Source organism: Chanodichthys erythropterus, chromosome 22 (genome assembly GCF_024489055.1).
Source record: "Chanodichthys erythropterus isolate Z2021 chromosome 22, ASM2448905v1, whole genome shotgun sequence".
Lineage (NCBI taxonomy): Eukaryota > Metazoa > Chordata > Actinopteri > Cypriniformes > Xenocyprididae > Chanodichthys > Chanodichthys erythropterus.
In genome coordinates, this window is record NC_090242.1 from 21168722 (window position 1) to 21194769 (window position 26048).

General features: G+C 37.9%; 1 protein-coding gene across 1 annotated transcript in view; it reads left to right on the top strand.

The window, feature by feature from the left end:
* The window catches only part of efna5a (ephrin-A5a), a 52626-nt gene that overhangs the window by 23814 nt on the left and 2764 nt on the right, over positions 1-26048 (top strand). The window contains exons 2-4 of the mRNA XM_067375960.1: positions 16524-16816; positions 25650-25715; positions 25867-25941. Of these exons, the coding sequence (XP_067232061.1) occupies positions 16524-16816; positions 25650-25715; positions 25867-25941 (434 nt within the window). The remainder of the gene's footprint in view (positions 1-16523; positions 16817-25649; positions 25716-25866; positions 25942-26048) is intronic.

Genomic DNA, 26048 nt, shown 5'->3' on the forward strand with positions numbered 1-26048 from the left:
TAACTCTGAGATCGTGTCATATTTTATTACCATTTTTTAAAACTATTGTGAATAAACTGTAATAATGAATGAAATGTTCAAGGTGTCTGAATAAATTTTGGTTTGACTGTATATATTTATTTATATATTTATATGTTCAGAATTTTTACACACACACACACACACACACACATAATATATATATATATATATATATATATATATATATATATATATATATATATATATATATATATATATATATATATATATGATACAAAATAACTTTTTTTTTTCAATCAAAAATTTTGCCTTGCTTTCCAGTAAAAAAATTCAAATAGTTTTTAAATAAGATAAATTTATTTTAGAAGCATATTTACTCAAGAAAAAATAGCATTGATTATTTTTATACCCCATTGGCAGATAAAATTTAGTGAGGTGTATGGTTAAAACAAGAAACAACAATTTACCAAATGGGTTAGACAAATAAGCTTAATTTTATATATATTATTTGAAAACAAGTCTTAGTACCTTACACAGCTAATACTGAAGTAAGTTTCTGCTTGTTAGAAGAATGTTTAGACATTTTCACTGGACAACGACAAAAATATTTGAATTAAGAATAAGATTTTTTGTGCACCAGCATTTACACTCTGTCACTCATAATGGATTAGCCCATTTTATCCCTCACAGGTTGAAGTTTCCCGTTTAGCAAAGCAGCACTAAAACATGTTTGCCGTTAGACAACATCTGCACCGTGTTAGCTATGTTCAGTAAAAACATGTGGAAGCCCTGTAATAAATAAGCAGCCCATGCCCTCACGCTAACAAGCCCAAGCCCAACAACATGCATTAGCTATGCCATGTTCTCTCTGAAAGAATGCCGTGCGTCGGGACACCAACCGGCCGCAGAGATGCGGGAAGCAGATGTGCGCCTGCCGGAGGCTCATCTGGCTCCCCTCTCTGAACCTGCGTGATGTGGGAGTTATTGATGGGTAGCCACCGTGCGCCAGCAAGCGCTGTGGTCATTATCGAGGTACTGGTGAGAAAGGAAGAGAGATAGAAACAGTGGGAGGTTAAATGTGGGAGTGTGTGGGAGAAAAAAAAACAAAATCTTTCAGGACTCATTCATCAAATAGGTCCACTGAACTCCCCTCTGGACATGATTGTTAGACAGACTGAGAGAGGGTGTGTGAATAAGAATCATGGGTACATGGCATACAGTCTCTGTCCATCAGTCCTCACCTCTCAAGGGATAAGTCCCAAACAGATATTCCTTAAAGAGGGTCTGTGCCTTATGTCAATAGTCAAAGGTTTTGTTCCAGGATTATAGAGTTTGGAGAATGAAGCGCATGCACTGTCCTTCGGGATTGATGCTCCATCTGTCAGAAACCGAAGGTCTGGCATGGCTTTATAAAAGGTGCTCGTTTTAACGCTGCTCTCTAAAGTTGTTTTCTGCTTGTGCTTGTTTGTTTCATGCAGAATTGATTCATTCAATACATTTTATAGCTTTGTGGAATTCCTCATAAAAATTCAGTCCTCTCCCTTTGAAAGCACATCGTTGTTTTATTTGGGTTTGTGTCTTGTAGAAATTGGAGCTTATTTGCTATTTTGTGGCTTGTGGATTCATCTGCTCTGCTATTTTACCCTTTGTGCACTTTTATAGGTCTTTTTTTTTTCATATTTTTTTAAAGATCATGTAACTTTTACTTAAATTGAACTTCTGAATTGGAAGATAGATCTCTTTAGGAGCAGCATTAGAGCAACTGTTGGGCCAGCTGCCATCCCTCGGGCCCATGCAGGAGCCATGAGGAGTTCTTGTCTGCTTAGGTCAGGGTAGGAGGTGTGGAGAGACGAGACTTTGAGCCGAACCATAATCAGGGTTCATCGGTGCCTTCTGCATTCCCACCAGCCTGAGGTGTCCATCTGAAGAGACAAACTGTCAACGCGGAGGGTCCTCTTCTGGGCCGCAGATTAAATTCCCACATTCCAAAGATAAATGTGGGGGTCAGTCCTCAACGTTGCGGAGGCTGCACAGCATTTGCAGGTCTGCTAACGAGGGCGTGCTAGTTAAAGCCTAGCTAAAACGCAGATAAGCGTATCTCCTTTTTATGTGTCATTGACAATATCTGTTTGTGTCCACCTGTCTTGGACAACTTGAAGTCCTCTCGTGGAGGAGTGGGTGTTTGGGGCCCTAGCTGCAATTTTTGCAGTTTCCAAAATTACACTGTTGATATTGAAAGGTAAATCAAAAATGAAATTTCTGTCATTAATTACTCTCCCTTGTGTCATTCCACATCCGTAAGACCTTCATTCATCTTTAGAACACAAATTAAGATATTTTTGATGAAATCCAAGGTTTTTTTATCCCATAGAAAGCAACGTAATTTTCGTCAAGGTCCAAAAAGGTATTAAAGTCTTTGTTAAAATAGTCAAATTGACTACAGTGGTTCAGCTTTAATGTTATGAACTGACGAGAATACTTTCTATGGGGGATAAAAAAATGAACAAAGATGTCTTAATTTGTCTTCCGAAGGGGTTCTTACGGGTTTGAAACGATATGAGGGTGAGTAATTAATGACAGAAATGTCATTTTTTGGTGAACTAACCCTTTAAAAACATTATGGTTTTCATCTTGGCTGGTTGCCACCTGTCATATAATGGAAAAAAGAAAATGACAATGCAGTGTGTAGCTACCATTGCTGCAGAAAAATATGTCAGAGAAAAAAGCAAGATGCTCTACCCAAAACCAAAAAAAGTTAACTTGCCAGTGTGGAAGTTTCTGTAAAAACCCCAGTTTACAGGAAGTGCCGATCAACAATATGTTCTTTTATACACTTTTGTACAGGTTACAGCATTGTGGGGTTTAGGCTGACTCAATGATCAGAGGAGTTCAGAAAACATTACCAGTAGAGATGCACCGAAACTAAATTTCTCTGCCGATACCGATTATTCAGAATGATATCGGCCAATGCCGATACCGATAGTTCGGTTTTTCTTAAGGAAAAAAAATCTCTCCCAAATAATGTTGCAAACTATACAGAGAACCCCTTCATTTGGTACACTACAATATTAGGTATTAGAGGCATTATATTCAGCTGCTGCTTTTTTTTTTTTTTTTTTTTTCAGATATAATAATTACACTCAAACAAAAACTGAAATGTTTCTATAAAACTTAGTATCATATAACATATAAGTAACATATAAACATATAAGTAACAGTAAATAAGCTCCTCTCTAGTGTTTTTTTATATATAGATGAACAATGGAAAACATCCCTGAGGTAAAAGTGACATGATGTGACATTGTTCACAAGCTGTTTTACTGACGTCTTTCCATAGTTGAAACACAAATAAAGTGATCACATGAGACATGATACATTCCGGTAAGTTGTACAATATCTTTCAACATACCTTTAATGTTCATGCATGTTTTTCGAGATATAACTTGTATTGAACAGGAAGAAAAGACTCGCACTCCTCGCTGCAGCCTGAACTGAGGCATTACAGCGATCTGACACGTCACATTTAAGAGCGTTAAAATTCAATTTTTTGTTTGAATTTCATGATAAAATGGACAGAATTTGAAAACTGAAACTTTTATTCTTATCAGAAGTAACAAAGCACAAAGCTTTTTGCGATTATTGGATGGGAGGCTCTACAAATAATATTTAATGTAGCAAAAAAAAGGCAGACCTGGCAACCCTGGCTTGAATGTGCGTGATTCATAGGGCCCAAAAGAGCTTGCTTTTATGTCACTATTTTTAATCTGTTAATGCATTAAATTAAATTTTCTTCACACACAGTATGTATGAGTTACAGTCTGAACAAGCTTTTCCGCACCCTTTTGATTGACAGGAAATAATCGGCCCTGATCATCAGCAGTTTTTAAACAATCGGCCAATACCGATTGTTGGCCGACGCATCGGTGCATCTCTAGTTACCAGGGAGAAGTTGAGTGATGACATTTTGAATAAAAATGAACAAAGATCAATAGCTCAAATCAATTTCCATTTCATGCCAACTTTACTTCACTATTCACTGAAAATATTCCCCTTCACCATAGCTTTTAAAACTCATTTGTGTTTGCGTTTGGTTCAAACATGGCACATCACAATCAGCCATAGGGCATTATACTAAATATCTCCTGTGATATTCCAAAAAATACAGGTTTGGAACTATGTGAGGTTGAGTAAGTGATTTTCATTTTTTGTGAACTTAAGCTTTTTAAAGCTTTCAGGCCTCTGAAGCATTTGATTTCCACAGTGTGCCACAGCGAAACTGCCTGTGCATGATTCATGCAGATAAATGAACGCTATTGTGCTTATTCATTCTTTTGACCTCTCGCACCCTTGCATACCTACATTCATTTTCGATCATTTGTTCGAGGTCACTCTTAGAGTTGAAATTACAGGAAATTCTGAGTCATACATGTCTCAGGCATGAACACTGATATATCACCCTCAAACTTTTAGCACCAGCATCTTTGGCACACTTTGCTTCCTCGTTTTCTGTTTTTTGCCTGCGGCGACGTGGCATCAGATCAGTTGGTTTAGGAAGTATTCGCACCTGGAACAGTGCTGTATTGTTCTGCCACACCCGCAAGCAAAAAGAGGCTTCCTCCTCTCCGTCTGGAGTCCGGTCCCATGAGGCCGCAGTGTAGGCCATTGATAAAATGCCTGCTTTTTATCTCTATAAACTCTCGGCTCACACTAGTTGAGCTCATCGTTCTGGCCTGGTCTGACAACTCAGGCTTGGTTAAGACTTTTTCATGGCATCGATTCCTGTTAACTTACAAGCGTGTGTGAGGAATACGGCTTATTAGGCGTGAATGAAGTCAGGGACGTGCTGGGGAATGTGTTTGTGTTTGGAAAGCTGCCTGACACTCATTTGTGAGGCAGTGAAAAACATTGGCAGCCTAGAGGTGCCTGAGCAGACTTCCCGGTCTCGTATTTCAAATCCTCTTAGATGAGCAAGATGATAGTGCTGTGAAATGGAGATGATTATGTTTACTCTAAACAATGCCTAACAACATGCACAGGGATTTCCTTTAAAGATAGGAGTCTATGCCATTCTACCCTATTTTAAAGCATCACATGTGGTGATCTCGCCTATTTTACCAATGGTTCATTGTTTTTGGTTGACTTTACAATGTAAACAATCCTTTAAGCCTTTAAATCTCCTTAGAAAAATAGCCATTTATCTGTACCTGTTGAGTGACAAGTATAGACTCAGAGGAAAGAGTGTACTAAAAAGAGTGTAAGCACTTTCTATGCATGCTAGGGTGTTTCTTTCAGGCGGCTGTCATTTTGAACATATGTTGACATTTTCAAACCCTTCACAGAACTGGAATTCACTAAATCTCTTTTCATTCCATCTGTTTACATTTGGATTTGTTATGGAAAATGGCTAAATATGCAGCGTTTGTCCTCAGTGAGGTGTGTTTGTCTCCCGGTTGACATGTTTGGTCGAAATGCTGTTAAATGGCTCAGCAGGAGTGACTGATAAAAAAAGACCTGGCAACCCACATACATGCCACCACACAGCACACCGATGCTCATTAGGCACTGCTGCTCACTTCTAAAGCAAAAGCTTCTTCAGAAAGACATGAAGAGAAAGTGAGGGACAGACTCACAGTATGGACTCTGTATGAGGTCTGGTGGTCATATGTAACTGGATCCTTCCGCATGGGAATTTACTATAGCTTGAAAATAAAAATAAGAGTAGAAATGTTGATATCCCTTAACATGCCTTACATCTGTTTGGCATTTAAAACTTGAGACTTAAGACCAAGTTTTCCCTCAAATGCACTTCAGGAATAAATAAAACATTCATGTTTTACAACTGCATCTTTCTTCTTGTTGCCAAGCTTATTTTGAAAGGCCTGAAGGTCCAAAACCTGAGCAGGAAGTCTTAAATTCAGGGATGTGGAGGAGGAGGAGGAGTTTGTGCAGCCAGATGGTGCTAAATACTGATTAAACCCTGGATCTTTGAACCCTGTAGATCTCTCCAATTAGCCATTGTGTGGACGACAGAGTGAAGTGGAGAGGGCCAGGAGGCCCCCTGTGAGTCCTTAAGCCCGGCTTTGTCACCTGACACTTCCCCCGTGCTAACAGGCCTGCAAGAGACTCTTCAGAAGACTTTAAAACATTCGAGTGGGTGAATTTCAGTGTGACAAGTGTAGAGGGACAAGAGCCAGCAGGCACAGAGGAATGCTGGGACTTTGCGCTTAATGCAGGAGAAACTTCACGAGTGTGCGAATGCTTGTGTCTTTGTGCGCTTTCCTCCATGTGGGTGTTTGAGCTCGACGAATGTTGGAATATCGCTCTTCACTTGCTAAATCTTAGGTTATTTTTCAGTTTCGCACATTATGGGTCATTCTACAAAACCTGCCTTTTCTTCATGCGTTTAGAAACTCATCTATATTCACATTTCACAATTCATTGTTAGTGTTAAATATAGATGAGGGACACAAATGCCACCCATTCTGTAGAATCCCCCTCATTTTCCCATGCTTCATGCCTCTCAATGACCTCTCTTTTTTCTTTTTATAAATCCTAATGCCTGTCCTCCATCTGAAGGTGTAGTATAGTGTCAAATCTGGTGACCTGCTTTCAATTAGTTAGGAGAGAAAAGAGGATTAGCTTTGTTTTACCTGCTGCAGGAAAAAAAAAAACACATCATTGGTCTGCCTGTTACAGCACTGTTTAAGATCTTTCACTGAGTCCATCAATGCTGCACAGGGCGGCTTGCCAAGACCTGTTTCTCAAATAAGCCCCTGTACCCATTCACACTCACTCAGAATGCAGCCCATACTTTTCTTTTGTGTGTACCATGCTCCGAGTCAGCAAACACACACTCACATACACACACAGGTAAATCCCACTTACCACTCATCTGTAAACTTCACCCTCCCTTCAATATGCTGACTATGAGTGATCGCTTCTCCTTCTGGGTCTGAAAGTAATTCCTATGAAGAGTAAATAAACTGGGAGAGGCTTTGTCTACTTAACTCAAGGTCTGCAGAAATTGCTCAACAGACTGCTTTCTATACCTGTTGAAGGAAAAACTCACACTTGATTTAGTAGAAACCTGAAGCCTGCGGAACAAACAGGGATGTTTCCATTAAAACACCTTGAGGGCCATGCGTATTCATCAAGTGTTGTTCAAAAGGCCTCAGTGCACTAGCTTAAAACCTAAAAAGCAACATATCACACCAGTGAAATTACTCTCCAAGTCATTCTACAACTAAACAAGGATCTGTGTGTTGAGTTCCTTTGTTGATAGACGCTTGGCGAACAGCCTGTTGAGAACCTCTGTATGCGTGTTAAGTGCGCACTAAAAAAACTCAGTAATGTCTGTTGACTGACGCCTGTTCGCACCGTTTTCATGCTCCCAACAGCACTCTGGATGCTGCGGTTTGCACAGTGAAGCCAAGCTGATGCCCATGCTTTTCTGAGAAGCACGTTTTAAACAGCTCCCCTACCGCATATGATCGTGCTTGCTGGAAACCATCTATTGTTAATAACAGAGCAATTGCGAAACCTGTTTTATTCATTGTAGCAGAATATGTCTTTATTACAGGGTGTTAAAGGGGCCTTGCTTACAGGAAAGAGCCGTAATCGTAATCTCTCCATTTCCATGTGAGGATGAACATGCCTGTCATTCATAGAGTATGAATGTATTAATACACTGCACTAAGTGTTAGCCTTGCCACCTGCCCTCCTGGTCCCCTTCTGCGGCCCTCTTGTGTTGTCTGAGGGCCAAGGCCGCTCTATCAATCTGTTAAAGCGACAACAGTGAGGCCTTAGCTGTCTAACAATAGCAAGGTAACTACCACATACCATGAACACGTACATAAGACCACAGATTTAATCTGGCAGTGTGCTGGGATGCTAATCACTTTAGCAAGCCCAGACAGGACATGGAAGATACAAATATGGATTATGATATTGACAGAGGACATTAGTCAGGAGGATTGACGCCATATGTAATTTTATGGGGATGAGGCTGTGAGCTATAGTCAGTTGTCTTAATTTACATCAATTTTTTCCCCTAAAAGGTTTTCTAACTTTTGAAAGCCAAGGACCCATCAATGATCATCCTATTCCAAATTACCTGAAATGTAAAGAGACATTGTTATATGTAAAACATTAGACATCATTGTATTGTTTATTTATTTTATATTATATTATATATTCACAGTTCCATTTCCATCCGTGTCAAATTAAATTTGGCATCTACCCTGACTTTGGTTTAACTTGTCCTCCAAATTCAGAAGGCCAGTCAAACTCAATAGACATTCAGTGAATTCAGCATGACAATATCACCTTCGCCAAATCGCTTGTCTTCGTTCAACAAAAATATCTCCGCAATGGATCAGTGACAGTTGCATGGCAGCCTCTAATTCATAACTTCAAAGAGTACCGCAACATTCCATATTCCATCATATTCCCCTTCATATTCCAGGATGTTATGTTATGATGTCAATCACACAACCACAGCCCATAATAAATATTTTCCTCACGAGGGCTTGTTGAACTTGGAGCCCTCGACTCTTTAATGCAGATAGCAGAGGAAGCACCCGGAATCAGAGAAAAGCTCTCCCTCCACTAAAAATATAGTCCAGTCATACACGGAACATCTTGCCACAGAGCATACTCAACTCACTGTTTATTAGCTCGATCATGGAGATAAGAAACATCTGTATCACAGTTCAGTCCCTTCATCTTTGTCCAGGACTGAAGCAGGAATATCCCAATCTGATTTATGAAGAGGTGTTCTAGTCTACTTTAATCACCTGTCATCAAATGGAGATTATAAATCTTGGTGATTATATGGGCTGGGGCTGCCCATACGCAGACTGCCTCAGTAGAGGGAAAATGAACTTTCCAGAAGGGTTCCTTCCCAGAATGCTATTTGGCTATGCTGTCTGTACAACACAATATGTGGTGCATCAGTGAGCTAATCCTTCCAGGCCAGTATGAGGCGAATTCAAATGAGGTCTGGAGGTGTTTCTCGTCCAAAGCTATGAGACCATATCTAGACAAAACCATTGGTGCGACATACGGTACAGGCATACAGGTTATTTTTCACCCATGGAATACATATTCACTCTAACTTTTTTTATATTTTTTTATTGCAGGCTTCCATTTCTGTGGCAGCATTAAGACACAGTGATGATATCAGATAGTAATACCGTTGTATTTTTTCATTAGAGATGACCTGGAGTGTACAAATAGATTTTAAAAGTAGTAAATGTTACTTTAGGTGGATTTCAAATTTACATTCTCTATTGAAGAGAGAATGATTTTTAAAACATTCTCCTAAATTATGTCTGCGTGCTTTCCAGCTATACTAACAGTTTTCAGTGTGTGTGTAGCTGTTTGTTGGCTCTTGGCCCTGCAGGGTGTGTTGGCTGGCTGGCTGATGGACGAGGCTCTGACAGGGCCGCTGAGGGTTCTGATGAACTGGGCTGGATGGGGGAGATTGAGAGCACCAGGTGTGGGGGGCCTGAGCACGGCATGCCTGGCACTCTGAAGGGACTCTATGTTTAGATGTTACATTACGTTACATGTGCTGTTTTTTCTGGCGCTACTGCGTTTGTTGAGGGTAAAAACGCTTCTATGCCAGCCTCTAGGCCACCCTCACTCTCTGTCTCTCTCCCTCCAATCCTAATATTAAAACTGCATAGTTGGTCAATGTATGTTGTGTTTTAGATGCTGGTGGTCCCCACAAAGGATGTTGATGTGCTTCACCAAGCTTTATAATATTATATATATATATATATATATATATATATATATATATATATATATATATATATATATATATATATACACACAGTACTGTGCAAAAGTCTTAGGTACGTCAGTTTTTTTCACCCCCCAAAAAAGGTTTTAAGCCAGTTATTTATATATTTTGCTGTAGTGTGTCAATAGGAAATATCCGTTCACATTTCCAAACATTCATTTTGCCATTAATTGTAATAATCCAGTGAGATTTTTGAATACACAAGGAGTCTGACAACAGCCGGTGCTCCACACAGTGATCTGATCTCACCATCATTGAATCTGTCTATGATTACATGAAGAAACAGATGAAACTGAGACAAACTAAACCCAGGAGAACTGTGGCTGTGTCTCTAAGATGCTTGAAGAAACCTGCCTGCAAAGATTCAATACTATGAAGAGTTTTAGGCACTTGTGTAAAAATTCTGTAAAGTGAGGATGCTTTTAAAAAATACTGTTATAAATAAATTTTATTTATCAGTTAACTTATATTAACTAAATAATATTTTGTGTGACCACCCTTTGCATTTAAAACAGCTCTTGTCCAGGTACACTTGGGCATCATTTTTCAGGTAGATTTGGAGGCAGGTTTCTTAATATCTCTTAGAGACACGGCCACAGTTCTTCTGGATTTGGTTTGTCTCAGTTTCATCTGTTTCTTCATGTAATCACAGACGGATTTGATGACAGTGATGAAAATGAATGTTTGGAAATGTGAACGGATATTCCCTATTGACACACTACAGCAAAAGATATAAATAACTGGCTTAAAACCTTTTTTGGGGGGTGAAAATACTGACGTGCCTAAGACTTTTGCACAGTACTCTGTGTATATGTTTTTTTTTTGTTTGTTTGTTTGTTTTTTTATAGATATAGTTCAGTCATGAAACTCTAGATGGCGCAGGCTGGTGGGTCCTTAATGCAAGCTGATGATAATTACAGCATTAACTACTTGGCACCAGCTGATTGGTTCATGTCACTTCTGCAGCCAATTAGCTTGTTGCTCACATATTTAAATGGCTGGTTACATTCACTGTAGCAGTTTGCAGTGTGCTTCAGAGTTCGTTTACAAAAATCTAGGTGAAAAACCAGCCTAATTATAAAGGGGTTCTTTACGAGCGATTAGTTGTCTTTTTAGGCTAGACAGTCTCCATACCTTTCTCGCCCACACTTTTCTCTCATGCCGTACAGTCTCACAGCGCTATGCCACCCTGATGATACATTAAAGTGTAACTTTCTTGAAAAACACCCTGGTAATACTCCCACACAGGACTTTAATAGGACATAAACAAAACGTGTTGTGCTCTAGACTATTTTAAGTCACCTATAAATCAGTGGGAGAGCATTGTGGACAATTAGCAAGGTTTGCTGATTGAAGCCAGACTGTGTGGCTTGCTAACTGCTGCTCCTCTACTTTTAATTGATACAACGTTGTCTTGATTGGGTGCAGAGCGGCTTTGCCCAAGGCACTGTAAAACGACCCGGGCAGTTCGAGGCGCGCAATGGCCCCTCTGGGAGAGGTCAGATCTCCAGCCTGCTGTGGGAGGCAGGTTCATGTTTGCTTAGATGTCCGTAGTCTGACTCTTACCCTTTTGTCTCTCGCACTTGTGCTGCTGAGCTGTTGCTTGTTTGTTTTTCTCAGCAAATAATTTGTTCTTCATCAAATTTGTCTGTTTGCTTAAATTTCATGTTATACACACCCACTAGATGAATGACCCCAGGGTCAGCACTGCCATTATATTCGTTCTCTTGAATATAGGAGTATAGGAGGAGGCCTTCATTAATAATGGCCGATCCATGACCTCTGACCCTAGTTCTGACCTCATGTGGTCTCAATGTTGCATTAGGGCCACTAGAGTATATTTGGTGCCAAGCACTCGTCAATCTAGTTATTTGAGATCTGTAAAGCATCTACTCAATATTCAGTTGCAGCAGTAAAGAGGATCCACTCAAGATAATGAGGTTTTCAATCTAAACAAGTATGTTATTTATAAGAGGTATGTTTGCTTGCGCTCGTCCGTGAAGTTCACAAGGCCACAGGGTGTCCCATTTACGACCTTTTGCCAAACCAAATGCAGCCTCTTCTAGGGTTGGGTAAAAATACAGATTTTCTGGATCGCGATACTGATTCATAAAGGGATAGTCCACCCAAACATGGAAATTCTGTGATCATTTACTCCCCCTCATGTCATTCCAAATCTGTTTGCCTTTTTACTTTTGCAGAACAGAAAAGACTGTGTTTTAAAGAATATCTCCATGTTTTTTCCAGTCAGCATGGTTCAATGTTGTTTTGGACCCTATCGACTTTCATTATATGGATAAACAGTTCAAACATTCTTCACCAAAGTGTTCTTTTCTGTTCTACAAAAAAAAAAAAAAAAATCATATAGGTTTGGAACAACATGAGTGTAAGTAAATGATTACTGGATTTACTTTTTTCAACCAGTGTAGCCTGATTCCCAAAGCAAATGTCTTGTGTGAGCCGATTCTTTCATTGAATAGTTTAAAAAGATAAGTTACCTGTTTAAATCAGTCTGAAACACTTGACATATTTTGATATGTATGATCAAATGAACATTATTTATGAAATATACTGAAATATAAATGAATCAAACTGAATCGAGAGCTTGTGAAGGTCGGGTATGAAGGTCAGCCATTTGTATACATTCGTGTGTGAATTTATCAGGCAATAGGGTTAACCACAGGATAGTCCTGTTGCTTGATGAGTGACATAAACCATACTGCACTCCACTAATCACGACGACACGAGAGCAGGAAGATTAACCTGAGGCACTGTGAATACTTTCCACATATCATACTGTGTGTTAGACAAGCAACAATCTCACCCAAGACCGATAGTCCCGTTCTCACTCACTCATGTTTGCTTGCTTTCTTCTATCCACACATCCGTCCTCAAATATCTACCTAAACCTAAGCCTTTTTTCTCTAATCCACTGCTGTATGTCCTTTGCCAATGTTTTTGAAATATAGATATGCCTCCCACAAACAGCAATATGTTTTCAATGTAGCGAGCCGTATATCTTGTCTCTTCAAGAAAATCTCACACAGAGTATTTTCCATGGGAAACTCGCAGAGAGGCGGCTTTTATATGCCTTTTTTCTCCCCTCCTTCACCTTCATCCGTCTTTTGAGGCGTTTGCCAAGCCAGCACAGCTTGAAGTCCTGGCAGGCCATTGTTTGTCTGTGATGTTAATGCTTCTGGGCAGACATTCTTTTGGAAGGGGTGAATGAGTGATATCTGAGGCGTTGGGAGATGTACCGTTGCCTCCCCACTGAATGATGGGACAACTGCTTCACGGCTGGCCCAAGAGCTGTAACCTGAGGAGGAGATCCTCCATCTGTGCCATTGTGAAAGGCCTGGAGGGCTCGAGGCTTAGCTGACCTACACCCCTGGGAGTCATGTCAGTCATTGCCTCAAGAGCACCCTCTATAGGAAGGTGTAAGTAGGTGCGCTTAAAGGTATAGTTCACCCAAAACATATTCACCCTCATGTTGTTCCAAACCTGCTTGACGTCTTCTGTAGAACACAAAAGCAAGATATTTTGAAGTTTTGTGTTTTTGTCTATACAAAGACAATGGGGTCCTAAATGACATTGGACCCCACTGACTTTCATTGTAAGGTCCAAAAAATGTCTAAATATCTTCTTTTGTTTTGTTTCATAGAAGAAAGAAGCCATATAGGTTTAGAATTTCAAAACATTTGAAGAGTAATTTTGGTGAACTACGCCTCTAAGATTTCCCATAAAATTAAAAAAAAATAAATAATGCTGAGGCTTGTCTATGTCTTAGACTTGATGTTTTTGCCTGTTTCTTCCGTTCATTGGAAAATCAATGGCACCGTCTCAGAATTCTTTTGATTTAACCGCCTTCCGTTGGAAATTCTTCAGTGAAGAGCCTCCTTCATTTTTCATTCCATTGTTAAGTCTGAGGAGTCTGACCTTGGGATGAACCAATTTTAATCATGAACTCCTGGAGCCCACTACCTCCCGGTGCCCTGTCTTTCTTTAGACTCGGGTCTGCCCCGGTCATCACCCATCGCCCTCTGTTTGAACACGTAGAGAAAGAGCGATGGAGTGAATTGACTGAATAGGGGGATTATCGTTATGGGAGGTTTTTGTTGTAAGACTTGTTCTGATGCAGCGATGTGCCATGTTTGTGTTAGTAGCCTTGATAGATACAGCTAATGAGCTTCTTTTTTAATCCTAATGATGAATTGGCACAGCATTGTGTGGTTTATTGACCAGCTGGCCCATCGCTCTTCAGACGCATGAAAGAAATCCCAACATTGATGAGTTTTTTGTCTGTTATTGGGTTTAATGGGGTCAAATCTCTTTATAACCCACTGGAGCTCATCTGATACACATTGAAAATGAATTGCTGAGGTGGCATTTGATTTAGAGACTGCGTAAGAATATTATAAAGTGACACAATGTGACTCAATCCTCTCACTCATTGATTTTTCTGACACAAGACATAGAAAAGCACTCTGTTGCCTTTAGCTGTTGTTGTCCAAAGAGCTAATATGTTGTTGTCTGGTCTTCAAACTTTGTGACCCAAGGAAAATAGTCTTTTAGTATCTTCTTGCAAAGATATTTCCCATGAAAGACAGGTGAAATGTCATTTGCTTTGACTAGAATTACATTTCACAGTATATTTATGTATATGGCAGATGCTTTTATCCAAAGTGACTTACATTGCATTGAAGATGTTATTTTTTATCCGTTCATTCATCCCCTGGAATTGAACCCACAACCTTTGCATTGCTAGCACTGTGCCTACTGTTTTAGCACTAATTTAAATCTTAGTTTGAGACGCTGAATGAAAAAAAGGTGATACTTCACAATATGCAAGCAATAAGCAAATCATTTTACAATAAGCAAACACTGTTACAGCTACAGCATTTAATAATCTGGGTGTTAATGTTAATTTATAAATATACTATTGTTTATTGTCCCTTCATGTTTGTTCATAATACTTTGATGTAAAATTACACAGCTGTTCAAATATTTAGGGTCACTAAGATTTTTTTTTTTTTTTTTTTTTAAAGAAATTAATACTTTTATTCAGCAAGGATGCATTGAATTGCTACAATTGAATGTAATGTTACAAAAGATTTCGGTTATATTCAAATAAATGCTGGTCTTTTGAACATTGTATTCATCAAAGAATCCTGCAAAAACCACAAAAATATTAAACAGCACTCTTTTCAATATTGATAATAATAAGAAATGTTGTTGAGCACCAAATCAGCATATTAGAATGATTTCTGAAGGATCATGTGACACTGAAGACTGGAGTAATGGCTGCTGCCAGTTCAGCTTTGCATCACAGGAATAAATTACATTTTAAAATATATTAAAAGAAAAAATGCTAGTTCATGATAACTAATAACTAATGTTAAAGAATTGAAAAGTGTGTTCTTTGTTTTGTATTGATCCTATGTTCTGGACACCAGTTTTGGTGTACGCTGATTTTTGTCAATTCTAGATGGACTCATTCCACTTAGAAGATAACAGGAAACACAATAAGGCAATAAATTTAATCAGGGAATAGCTTTGTTTTTGCCAGCGCCCAATAATGAAATAAAAAGACCTGTTTGCATAATACACACTTTGAAATGCCAGATTTTGAGCTGGAAACATTGGACTGCGTGATCACTCAGGAAGTATGTTTTTCACAGCTGAAACTTTGCTTTCCATTTAAATGATGTAGTTCCCAAGAGTAGTAAACAATAGTTGTTCAAAATAGCCCTAAAGTGTTTGCAGACTTCGAGCAGCATCGATACACATCCACACACACAAACCACCACCATGCTGGCCAAACCTACAGGGAAACTCAGTATTCCAGCAGTGCGTTTGAAATCCACATAATGATAATCTGATAGGTCTCGAGCTCCATCTGCTCTCAATAGTCTTTTATTGTCCGTAATGAGTGGAAATCTTTGTGTCAGCGTACCCAGCTGTGCTTCTGTCCACATCAGGATCGCAACACTACCCTCACATTAGCCTGGAAGCTCATCTAGCTCTCCCCAGGGCTCCTACTGGGTGTCCACTGGCTTACACCCTGAAAATTCCCACCAAATCCTGAACATTCTTCATGTTTAAGCCGAGCCACTGGATCGCAGTCACGTTCGCTTGCGTCACCTTACTCAGTCTTGGTGGAAAAACTATATTTTTTGCAGTGACTCTAAATGAATATGACCTGAGCGTATCCATCTCCGCTAAACTCATATATGTAGCCTATGGGAATCTATGTTTTTAAATTACTTCCTTGTCAAAATGAATTTGTGCACATTCCATTGACATTCATATTTGGTTAGATTCTCTCGAGGTCATCTCGATTTATAATAAACAAGATGTAAATCTGGAATAGTTGGCCGTTTTGGCACGAGAGATGCGCATTTTTTCTTCCAAAACATTCCTCAGAGTGCCATATTTCAAGCTGTCATCTCTCGCCCATGGAAAACTCATTCTTTCAGGCGTATTTAAAGCATCCACGTCAATGACAGGATTATGAATTTTCCTTATAATCCTTAGTGAGCCCTAGCGGACTCAGATTGGATGATTTACGTGCTTTCACATTTGCGGTAATTGCCCTCAAATAAGTGGCTTCCTCCAGAAGTGGCCTTTCTGTGAAGTAGGGGCTCGATGGCTCATAAAACATACGAGTGAAAGTAACTGCATCGCTAATATTTCATATCATATATACTCACTGTGGCCTCTCTCCTTTTCACAGGTTCTACCGAGGAGACTACCACATCGACGTATGCATCAACGATTATTTGGACGTATACTGTCCCCACTACATGGACTCGGTCCCTGAGGAGAGGACGGAGCGCTACGTCCTCTACATGGTCAACTACGACGGCTACAGTTCTTGCGACCACACAGCGAAAGGTTTCAAACGCTGGGAATGCAACCGGCCTCACTCGCCTAATGGGCCCCTGAAGTTCTCCGAGAAGTTTCAGCTCTTCACACCGTTCTCATTGGGTTTTGAATTTCGGCCAGGCAGAGAATATTACTATATCTGTGAGTATCATGCCTTTTTTTTTTTTTTTTTTTTTTTTTTTTTTTTGGGGGGGTGTAGCAATGATTTGTATCCCAGTGATGTTTTATGGTCTTTGTATCCAAAACCCAACACTGTATGTTAAATAGATTTGTAAGGTTGGTTTTCAGTGGAAAAAATGTTGCAATGCTTTGAAAAGGATGTTGTATTAGCGTCCTCACGGAGGATAAAGCAACTCAAGTCTTGCATTTAATAGTATACGTTTAAGACACATATCTGATTACTAGCATTAAGGAAAGGAAGTCATTGCCAAGTATGACTTTGTTTTTCAGGAGTTTTGGCAAACAGACTACAAGGAAAACATGAACCTCGGGGAAAAAACTTCTTGGTCTTCCTCTAAAGAGTCTTTGTTACAAACTCCTAGTCTCAGCTTTCGTTTGCTCGTGAGAGGGCTCTTAAAAACAAGCATCTAAACCCATGTTTTTACAACTGGAGTCAGATCCCTACAGGGCGGGAGTGGGAAGACAAAATAAGGCACAGGAGTGGTCCGACTGCTCAGGGCCGCAATGGGTTCATTTATGCAGGCGCACGCAGGAGATGTGGAGCATTTGATTTGGCGGAATCCGACCTGATGATCTGACAGATCTCATGGGCGCATAAAACGATGGACGTGTTTTTATGAGATGTGAAAGGAAGGAATAGGAGAACGAGGAGGGGGAAGTGGTAGAAACAGGAGATAAGTACATGGAGACTGTGAAAAAAAAAAAGCAGATAGGAATGCACGGTACATAGCATTTAGGGGTTAGATCCCAGCAGGAGATATGGATGTTTTGCATGAATGTGGGTGTCTATCAAAGACATTGCAACATAGTAAAATGGACTTTTTTCCCCGAAGCCCTGTGAATAAGAATAATAGGATGGGAAACATTTCGACTGAAGTGATAGAGCTGTCAGGTACTATGAGGGATTTTACTGTTAATGCGACTTGGAAAACAAGTATTCATAGCGTGCATGTCTCACTCCTGTGTGACTCAGTGTCATGATTCAACTGTTACGGGCCCTCTGAGGAGACGAAGTTTCTCCTTTTGTATGAAATTACGAGTAAAGGAAACAAAGTAGTCTTCTCTGCTTAAACTGAAGTGTAGCAGTTTAGAGTAATTGCACAATGTAATCTCAAGTAGACAGTGGACCTTGATTATATCAGAAATGTAGAAATGGATATAGAAATAGAAAACAGAAAATATTTGAGTATTGTTTTTTAAATATTAGAACAAAGTAACCAAGTTGTTCTATAAAAAGCTATTTGAGTGGTTAGCTAATAAAAAAAAAATGTAAAAAATTATAAATGTTAAAGTAAATAAAGTAAATTTTATATATACTGCATATATAGACAAAAAATATTATTTGTCTTTATATACAGTATGGTATATTATTTATAATATAAAATAATTTAATGGGGAAAAAATGGTCATTGTAATTAAAATTTAGATTTTTCTTTTTATAAGGCAAATCAAATTTACTTTTACATTTTTACATTATTTACAATTAACTTTGATATACTGTAAGAAATATAAAATAATTTTATAGATAAAATGTGTCTATGTTGCTATAAAAACAGCATTTTTGTTTATATATAAAAAACAAAATAAAAAAAAATATATATTATACATAGATGCAAATTCCTCACCTTTCAGTGACAACTCACCTTTTTGAGATCAAAATAGGTCACTTATGGGATTTTCATAGATCCAATGAGAAAGTGTTTTTATGGGGGTGGGGGGGGTGTCTTACAAGGGTACTTTTTTCAATAAGTACTGTACATTGTTTCCTTTACTCTTACTTTAAAAACTAACGTCTTTAAAGGGGAATATTTTATGTATTTGAGGTCTGAGATGTGGGAATGGTGAAGAGAGAGAGGGCAAACAGTTTGCAGTTTAGCTCAGTATTGCCGTCTAATCAGCCAATATTGTCTTAAATATCCTGCATTACAGTTTTGGATATACACAGTATTCAAAATAAATAAAAATCTGTTAAAGTAACTACAAATTAGCGTGTAAAGCAAATTTAAAAAAAAAAAAAAAAAAAAAACATTGCGCGAAGCATGTCCCTGCCATGTGTGATGTTCTCACCTTTTTTCCCCCCTTTTTTCCCCCTTACCTGTTTGCATCCCTGATTATATTATATATACATAGTATATTGCAGTTTTTAATATTTGATATATACTGTATACAAAATAAATTTCGTAATATAAAATACGGAATATAGCAAGAGGCAAAAAAAAAAAAAAAAAATTGTCTATTTGATATTTTAAACAAGTTTTCCTAAATCATTCACTTCATTAGTTTGATGTCTGCCTGTCATGATTTGGTTAGACAGAATGTCTTTGTTAGCTGGTGTGATGGCTAATCATTCTGAGTGAGGGGTCGCTGCAGGAGAGCAGAGGGTGACAAGCGCGGTCTCCGTGCTGTCAGTCAGCGTGCCTGGCCCGCTCAGGAAGCGATCAGGGGGGATCAGAGGGCCCGGCCCTGCAGGTCAAATGTGAACATGCTCTGATGACTGCAGTTGAACTCACAATCCTGAATGGCTCAAGGCAGCATGTTTTTCCAATATGGCCGATGTGGAAGTCTGATCTTAATCTCAGAGGATAGAAATCCAATTTCAAGGAAAGGTTTTTAGTTGGCCTCTCCCTCCTGCGTGAGCGGGGCCAACGGCAGTGCAGGCTGTCTGATATGAGCCTGCTTCAAAAGACCACGACTGCTATTTGTAGTCTAGTCCCTCCATCTTCATAATGCTTTAAGGTAAACCAGAAACATTCCCACTTTGTGCTTAAAGTAAGATCTGATTTGTAGCTTTGATAAGAATTCTGTACTTTGCGCTTTACTTATAAGTGATGTAGTCGCTACCTGAGCCAAAATTATTCCCCGCATTAAAGCGCTCTCAAAGCACTCAAGAATGCACAAGAAAAGAGATAGGTGTGTGTCTTATCTCAAAGACGGAGCATCAATCCATCCTTCCCTCATTTATCAGACTTCTCGGTTACATCACATCTGATCTCTCAACCCATAGCTGGAATAGTGGTGTCTGGGAGGTTTATTGCCCCTGGTCGTCTGCAGCTCGGGTAGATAACTACACAGGGATCAGGTGTCGGCCGTGTGGGAAAGGAGACGTGGATGTGCAGCTCAGGCCGTGACAGTGTAGAGTGTCTTAGAATAAGCAGAGTTGGTGTAGTAGTCTAGTCTTAATGTCTGCCAATGAGAGGTCAGTTACACACCGCATGCTGACAACGAGGGAATTCTGAGGAGAGTTTGTCATATAAGCCACCCATGAAATCATCCTAATATGGCCAAGACTGTTGATTATTGTCACAGTTTATGTGAAAGGAAATTTGGTGAGAGCCTTGAAATCAGAGAATTGTTTTTCTTGTTGGCATTGAGCATTCATGCAGACACATATACAGTACTTAGGGTCCAAAATGAACACTTGTCAAGTGCAATTTGAAAGTAAACATTTGCTTTGTTGTGTAAATAGTGAGTTACTTGCCGGTAACTGGTAACTTCATAAGGAACTGTAAGACCGTGTCCCAACCAGACGCGATGCGATAAGATTCCAGCGACGAGCAATTTGACTGTCCGCACTAGACGCGACGTGACAATGAGAAGCGAAAAAAAATCGATCAAAAACCACAGCCAATCAGAAGAGAGTGTGGGCGGGCTCTCTCGGCAAGAGCACAGCAGACACAATGAAATGGGCAAGTACATAGTAAAATTCATAAATATGAAACCATTTAAACATTGTTTAAAGTACATACGGAGTGACTAAACCAATCTTTGTCATAGAATACACTTGTTTGTTCCCATTGAGTTGACGGTTGGAACAATCTTGTGCCCATTTATTTAATTTTCAAGATCTGAGGAGAATTAGCCAGTGTTGGTTTCATTACAGCTAAATAGCTGGGAACACAGAATGATATTCAAACTCACGTTAGATGCTTTTAACATTAAATAAAGCACATAAACAGTACCTGATATTATCATTGCCATACTTTGTGTTGCTGTTCCAGCCGCGACGTCATGGAGAAATAGAAACCGTTTCTAAAATTGAATATTCGCGTGTCGCTGTCGCAGCTGGTTAGGACAAAAACTCAGATTAACATGGAAAAGATACCTTTTGTCGTGGCGTTGCGTCTGGTTAGGAGGATGTTTTCACACTTGGTCCTTTTCAAGGGGTCTGAGCTCGGTTCGCATGGTTTTTGGCCCATATGTGAACACTCCAAACGATCTCAGACCCCTTTAAAGAGAACGGTTCGGTTTCATCTTGGGGCGTGGTTCGCTAAAAACACACAATCTAAAACACAAACCGCTCTTTGGTTGTAACTGGCCTCCGTACGCGCTATTCAACATGGCTGCTGCTGGAAGAGGTGTGTTATGGACAGAGGAGGAAAGTACAGCGCTTCTCCAAATTTGTAAGGAAGACTATATAAACTATATAAACTATACAGAAGTACAAAAGTCTTTCTTTAGTTGTCCGCAAAAATGAGAGACCGGATATAACCGAACCGCCTTGCAGTGCCGAGTTAAATTTAAGTTACACCAGAAATACATGGCCATATGAGATAAACTGTGATGTAGTGGGCAATCAGACGATGTCAAGTGGCCTTTCTGCGATTTGTTAGACGAAATCCTTGGGACAAGCCCCTGAATGAAACAACAACAACAAAAACACATGGTTAAAGTCTGGCTAGCACATGTTTACATTTAAAAAAACAGTGGAAGTGTAGTGAAATGAAAAAACTGAGCCTTTGGGTTTGCGCATTGCCCATTGTTCCACTACTTTTCCATTGTTTGTTGTTGTTGTTGTTGTTGTTTCATTCTTCTGACCTACATATTTGAGATGAGAAATTTAAGTCATTTTTCGCATTAAATCCTTTCGTTTAAAAAAATGGGGTGAAATTACCTGTGTCAGGGTTTTAACAAATACAGATTTCTTTAGTGTGTGATGTTGCTACTGAAATAGAAAGTATTTCATTTTTTTGTTCAGTCCTGCACATCTTTCATCCGCAGTCTCCCACACCACATATCCAAATGCCCACCCCGGGATGGCATCCTAGTAACGTCTCCGGGCAAAAAGTTAATTTTGGACTCTGACAATACTAACACTACATTATGCAATGCTCCATTTGCACACTCACACTCAGCTGTTATTTATTGTGGTAGTAGCCGGCATTGAGAATAAAGTTGTGATGTACAGCGGATTTCAAAAGTGGTATTTCCAATCAACACTGGGATCCTGCTCAAGACCAGACTTGAGGAATGAGGCAAAAGCAGTTTCAGCTATATCAAAGGAAATGTGCTTGTGGGGACATGATTAAGGGTTTATAAGTCCCTAGTATGTCAGTGTAGACAGCATATAAGCACATTGATTTAACCCAACCTCTCCCCACAGTCATGATGGTGTGGGGATGAGAAAAGAGACAGCAGATTAAGTGCAGCTGGAGACCCCACACAGCAGGGAATCATGGGGGTCAAGGCTAGAAGAGCCATGGTGCATTATGGGAATGTCTGAAAGCTCAGAGATGAGCCAGTCAGCTAATGGGGAAAAGAGTTATAATTCTTTTTTTCCTGACATGTCTTTCTCTTGTTTCTTTTTCTTCCCTCTAAAGGCAACAGATCCTGTTATAGTTTCGTCTTGACACTTTCATGGTGGTTTAAAGTGTTAAACAGAGATATGGTTCAACTTTAATGTTTTAATTTATTTAAAAAGATCAATTAAAATGCAGTTCACTTATACAGTGACTTGAAGAATGACTGTCGAGGTCAATACGTCTCTTATTAATACGTTTCTTAACTTTTATATCATTTTCTATAACATTTTCAGTTTAATGACTCTAAATATGTCAAGTAAAAGGTAATTAATTAATATTTCACATTTTGATACATCAGAAATATAATGACTACATTTTTTAAACATCTCTCCACTTCTTTATCATAGACACTCTTATATACACATTGACCCATATATTTCCTCAATAAACCAGTACTGTTCATTTATGAAGTATGACTGGAGGAGATGATGTAAGGTTCAGCAGTTCAGAGTCACTGGCGATATGGTCTATGGACTGAACAGAAGTCATTTGTATCATCACAGCTGATTACAGAGCTTTTAGTGGCAGGTGTTTCTTTCGGCCTGTGATCTGTCATTTGCAGCTGTTGATGTTACTAGCCACCAGTACAGCTTTAAGTAGCAGGTGTTGATGTATGTAGTGACCATTCAACATCTAAGAGGCTTGTGGAAAGGTCACAACCAGCAGAGGTTAGGAAAAGAGCTTGGAAAGGTTTATCACAAATTTTCTATCCAGTATATATATATTATATATATATATATATATATATATATTATATATTATATATAGTGTTGTCTGTGGTCAAGATAAGGGTGTTCAATAAATATTTGCTGCCAGGAAACAAATTTAAAGAGAAAGACTAATTCATCATCCTGCCACTAATGGACTGCATGTGCTGAACATTAGTCTTAGCTTATTTATGCTGAAGTATATATATAGTCGAATAATCCAAATTGTAGCATTCAACCAAAAAAGCAAGACATCCACACCCAGTCACAGTCGAGCACATGTCCACATCAGTGAAAGCGAGCCTCACCAATTGAATTATCAAGAACATATTGTGTTGGCTTTAAGGAAATTGCATTTTGTGCACATATTACATTGAGGCTTTGAAGGAGGGGATTTATTGAAGTGTGTTGCATTGCTCATTACTTAGTCACCTTTACGTCCAGAGTGATCTGTGGAAAAAAAATACCAAGCCTTCTTTCCCCCTCACCCCACTGGTCCTCATTTGCATCGCTCCCTGACTACGCCAGATTACATTACATACTGCACAAAGAGAGGACAGTGCAGAGACAGAGGCTGTCTACCTGTTCTTAAAGCTCTAATAAGCTGGAGAGGACAAATTGAGAAACATGGTTCATGGTTGAGATGACAGGGAAACAGCATAGCAAATGTAGAACCGTCTGCGTCTATCTGTAAGAACCAAAATGAATGCTGATTGTGTATGCTTCTGACTTCAACGGAAGCATTCAAATGAGGCCTTTGCATGTAGTAAGCCGCAAACTGTTAAGACAGGTAAAATCTGTGGATTAAACCTGAAACAAATGATCCTAGTGGCCTTGGGCCAGTGGAACTGTTTTGTTGAGACCTTTTTGGAAAGCTTGTCAAAAAAGATTTTTTTTTTAACTGCTCCTGGCTAACATTGAGCTTTTGTCTTGATTTATTAATTTGGTAACACTTCACAATAAGGTCACATTTGTTAACTAGTTAATGTATTAACTAACATGAACAAACATTGGGCAATGTATTTCTTACAACATTCATAAATGTTTATTAATGTTATTTAATAAAAATAGAGTTGTTCATTGTTCATGTTAGTTCACAGTCCATTAACTAATGTTAACAAATACAACTTTTGATTTTAAAAATGTAATATTAAATGCTGAAATGAACAATTAAGATTAATAAAGGCTGTAAAAGTATTGTTCATCTTTCATCATTCAAATTAATCAAAGCAAAATTGTTTTGCACAGTATGCAGTCATTTTCCAACCAAAAGAAAATTTGTACTTGCCATTTAAATGAAAAAATATAAAAGGTATTATATTATATTATTATAAATATATTGTATTTTTGCTTTTTAATATAAAAATATAAAAAATTAAATATATTATTTTCAGTTTGAAAAAAAAAAAAATATATATATATATATTATATATAATATATATATATATATTATACATGTGTATATATATATATATACACATATATAATATATATATATATATATATATATACACACATATATAATATATATATATATATTATATATGTGTGTATATATATATATATATATATATATATATATTATATGTGTATGTAAATATATATATATATATATATATATATATATATATATATATGTGTATGTAAATATATATGTGTATGTAAATATATATATATATGTGTGTATGTAAATATATATATATATATATATATGTGTATGTAAATATATATGTGTATGTAAATATATATATATATGTGTGTATGTAAATATATATATATATATATATATATATATATATGTGTGTATGTAAATATATATATATATATATATATATATATATGTGTGTATGTAAATATATATATATATATATGTGTATGTAAAATATATATATATATATATATATATATATATATATATATATATATATGTGTATGTAAATATATATATATATATATATATATATGTGTATGTAAATATATATATGTGTATGTAAATATATATATATATATATATATATATATGTGTATGTAAATATATATATATATATATATATATATATGTGTATGTAAATATATATATATATATATATATATATATATATATATATATATATATATATATATATATATATATGTGTGTGTATGTAAATATATATATATATATATGTAAAAAACTGATATACATATACATGAACACTGATGTATTTTGCAGGCTGCTCACACTTGAAGCATTGTGCACTGTGAATATTATTGTCTCTTCTGATAAATTACTTGTTGTACCTCATTTGTAAGTCCCTTTGCAAAAAAGCATTAGCTAAATGACTAAATGTAAATGTGGATGGAAATGTTGGCAGTGCGTGTAAAAATCTGACCAGGCCAGTAGAAAAGAAATTTGTATTGTTGAGCCCTGTGATGTATCTAAAGCTAAAAAAAAGGACTTGATGTATTAAACAATGTGCAGCATTGATCGAATGAGCCTAATATTGACCATTTAAAATGTTTCCACAGCATCTACCATCAGTGAAAATGGGAGACGGAGCTGCTTGAGGCTGAAAGTTTTCGTCAGACCTTCGAGTAAGTTTTACAAGCCCCTCAGGAGAGATCCTGGCGTAGCTTCTGATAAAACGTGGTTGCAATTGCATCGTTTATCACTGCTGGAATAGTTCAATGAGTTAAAGATGATGTCATGACCCTGACAACACCCTGTTTAATGTTTCTCCCTCAGACAACTGTGAGAAAAGTCACGACCGCGTCGTCAAGATCAATGATGGAAGCATCAACTCTATAGAAAATAATAATGGTTCGTACTCTATGTCAAAGGCATTTCCATAATCAAATCTATCAGTAATGTTTTTGCACACTTTGGTATTATAAACCTCTTTTAATACTGCTTCTTTTTCTCCATTC